The 3,634-nt window shown below is 40.0% G+C and overlaps 1 protein-coding gene across 1 annotated transcript in view; it reads right to left on the bottom strand.

The window, feature by feature from the left end:
- Positions 1-223: 223 nt before the first annotated feature.
- The window catches only part of WDHD1 (WD repeat and HMG-box DNA binding protein 1), a 28,273-nt gene continuing 24,862 nt past the window's right edge, over positions 224-3,634 (bottom strand). The window contains 5 exon segments of the mRNA XM_009070993.1: positions 224-424; positions 998-1,133; positions 2,257-2,414; positions 2,784-2,942; positions 3,092-3,135. Of these exon segments, the coding sequence (XP_009069241.1) occupies positions 224-424; positions 998-1,133; positions 2,257-2,414; positions 2,784-2,942; positions 3,092-3,135 (698 nt within the window).

Raw genomic sequence — 3,634 nt, 5'->3', positions numbered from 1 at the left:
CATTCATAGCAATTTTGCAATCAAGTTTTATGCTAGGAACTTGTAAAAGATTGTGAGCATGGATTCAACATTTCCCACAAGAACTGATAATAAAATCCTTTCGAACAGACTATTTGGAGCAAGGCACTCGTTTTGCCAGCGCTCTTTGAGAAAGCAGCCAACTCCTCAACACAGAGCTACCCAATGCTTTCAGAACACAGACACCGAGAAGGGGCAGCATCGTTTAGCTCTGCTTGAAGGCAAAAGCTGACAATCTGACATTTGTGGATTGATCTAAAGGCTTGGGCTTTTTGGAGACATTCGTGTCCTCTGAGTTTTGCTCCTGGTGATTATTCACTTCCTCTTCAGCATCTGTGGGATGCTTTCTCTTCTTATCTTCTGCTGAATCATTAACTGCTCCTCCTCTGGCTTTCTGAGTCCATGCCTTTGAAGAAGAATAGAAAACTTCACATCAGGCCACAGAATTTACCCCTTTATACACCTTCTTTCTCAGATTTTAAGGCACTGAAATAATTCCTGTTAAGAACTAATAAGGATTAAGTTAGAAAACATTCCTCACTTTCCTTTTTTTCCTAACAACATTCTCCTTCAAAACTATACTTCTTTGAGCCTGTATATGAAATTGAAGCTCTTAATTGTCCTTGTGGACAAATAAGAAACCCAACAGTCCCAAGAAATTAAATCAGAACAAATTGAAGCCACAGGGAATTAAGCCTGGCTATGTCACTTTGAACTCCTTTCCTTCTCTTGTTATTTCCTCATTGATTACACTTCTGTCACAAGCCCCACATGGGAAAAGCTGCTGTCTGCTTTTACTGCTTACTCAGTTTATATCTTCATAAAGTATATGCTGCAGATCATGGCACACTCAAAACTGAAGTCCATAAAGACAGAGGACTGTGGAACCAAAAGAAAAATCTCCTGACTGAAAGTAACAGAAGGATTCAGTAAGGGAAAAAAAAGATCAAACCCAGAGAACTGGAGAATATTTTCTTACCATCCTTTCCTCTGAGGTCAACATGCTAAACCGACTCATGCCTTCTTTTATTATAGCTGCTTCGTTCAGATCCGGATTATCTGCCAAAATGTTTGCTCTGTGCTCTTCTAGCCACATCTGGAAACCTGTCCTTGGTCTAAAGCAAGCACAGGAAATTGTCTGGTTAAGAAGGTTAGAGGCAAACCATATCCCCCAAAGCAGCATTTCCAAACAACACCTGGAGTGGATGTTTCTGTTCCCAAAAGACAAGACACCTCTAGTCAGCAGGCTGCTCTCTCCTGCTGCAGTATGCTCAGGGAACATGCTGACAAGGCAAGACTAAGCCAAGCATTTTTATTAAACCTGTGATCTATATGGAGATTGACATTCCAGTTTCAGAATGACAAAGCATAATGGTTCCCTTCCCTTCTGACAGGGTCCCATCAACCTAAAAATAGAGCACACAGATTAGCATGTTTCAGCTAATCCTTCTCACAGTTCTCCTTGCCACTTGTTGTAGAACATTATCTGCAAAGGTTAATGAAAAGAATGCCAGTCCTAATGAGTAATAATTACCTTTGTCTTCCTCCGTTAAATGAAGTCTAAATGAAACATGATTATAATAATGCAAGTTTCATGAGGACTGGGATTGTTAGAAAATACATCTGCTCCCAAGGAACAAGACAGATTAGAGCCTTAGCTGGAAGAGAAGTGCTCCTTAGGTGATACAAGTTTTTGTTTGCTTTTTTTTTTTAAACACATTCTAAAATAAAGCTTTTACTCTTTTACCCTTAGCTTTTAGGCTTCAAAATTTTCTAGATATGTGCAAGTATTTGCTGTACTTGGAACTGACCCAGCAGTTTGGTTTCATGTATCATTCAAAGGTCATTATTAGATGCATAAGTAGTATTAAGGCAAAAATCATTGCTTAGAGCCCCAAAACTTGGCATTGCTCATTTATTAGTCACTCCCCACATTTCTGAAGTGGGTTCACAAACATGACAACTTGTGAGATACTACTTGAATCTTGATGCTATGTCACTTCAGCCTATCCAACATCTTCAGAAATCAAGTGGGTTTGACTTGTTATTTTACCAAAATCACACAATCACAGAATCAATCAGGCTGGAAAAGACCTTTGAGATCATCGAGTGCAACCTATGTCCTAACACCACGATGACAACCAGACCATGGCACTGAGTGCCACGTCCAGTCTCTCCTTTAAACTTAGTCTCTCCTTAAAATTGGAATATGACAATGAGATGCAAGTATCCACTCACCTCCTGTTCGCCGTGGTCTCCTGTACAGTGACTTTGACTTCATGAGACACATTTTCTGCTTTTTCTTCTCTTTCTTCTTTTTCTTCTCTTTCTTCCACTGGTTTTTCACTAGGGTTAGGTGTAGGTGTACGAGGCTGGAAGAAGGAGGCTGCTAAAGCCTATGGAAATTGAGGATGAAAAGAAGAAAGGTAAGAACATCTCACTCTCAGACAACATGTACCACACAGCCTCACAAACTCCAAGCCTTTCCTAAAGATGTAATAATCACTTGCATTAATGGGGCATCTAACCCACCCAATTTCAGCACAGCAGAGGTTTATTTACACAATTTAAAATGAAAGCAGAATGTAATTTCTACAACTGTTTCTTCTGCTGGTTTATGTGCTTTCATAGCTTCTGCACTATGAATGTTGCCATCTAAGCTTCTTTACTCAATCAACGTGGTTTCATACTTGATAAAAACTGGTAAAATTCAATTTATTGTTCTTTGCTCACTGAAACAATGTGAAAAAGATTAGAAGCATTACCTGCTTGGACTTGGGTTTGGGAATCAGAGGCTTTATAACTGGAGGGTTCTGCTTGTTTCCAGCTCTACCACTAGCCAAAGATGTTTTCTTTGAGTATCTGCTCATAGTATCTAGGACATTTGCTGAGGGAACCACTGGGTCCTTTTTGTTGGATGACACCTAGGAAAACAAATACCTAGACATTTGATTTATTTTCTGCCATGTTCCTCTCCTCTGTCCCTCCTAGGTACCTGTTATATTGCAAACTTCAGATATGATCTGTTGTGATTTTCAGAGCATCACAATCAAACCAGCTGCAAAATTCTTACCTTGAATGGATTCACTCGTCCTTGGCTGCTTGATGCAACTAGAACTATTGAATAGGAAAGAAAAAAAGATGTAAAAATGTGTGTGTACACACACATCTAAATATTTATAAGTCCTTGAAGCAATGTGCACACTTTAGATGAGTAGAGAGACACTTTAATAACCCTGTGAAGGTTAAACTATATGTGCTTGGCTATTATTAGTCATCAGAAATGCCACACAGGACCAACAGCTTAAAATACAAACCCAGAGGAAGACCCAGCACTTCCTCCACTCCCAAATCCGTTTCCACTCCTATTATTCTTGCTAGAGGGTTGGCAGGTTGCTAGAGGTCACATTCTGCCCCTGCCTGCTCAGACTCACAGATCAAGACAGGGTTACTCACTGCCTTAGAAGTGCAACTAATAAATGTGCCTGTGGTTAGTAAAACAAATCCATTGATCACTGTTCTCATTTTTCCCTTGTCCCAAAGAAAGCCTTCATGGCTTAGCCAGGCAGACATTGACGGAGCATTTGGCACAGCTAAGGCAATCAGAACAGTGTTA

This window comes from Acanthisitta chloris, unplaced genomic scaffold (assembly GCF_000695815.1).
Source record: "Acanthisitta chloris isolate BGI_N310 unplaced genomic scaffold, ASM69581v1 scaffold15483, whole genome shotgun sequence".
In the NCBI taxonomy this organism is placed as follows: Eukaryota; Metazoa; Chordata; class Aves; order Passeriformes; family Acanthisittidae; genus Acanthisitta; species Acanthisitta chloris.
The sequence above is the reverse complement of the archived record's forward strand: the minus strand, read 5'-3'. Positions and strand labels throughout refer to the sequence as shown.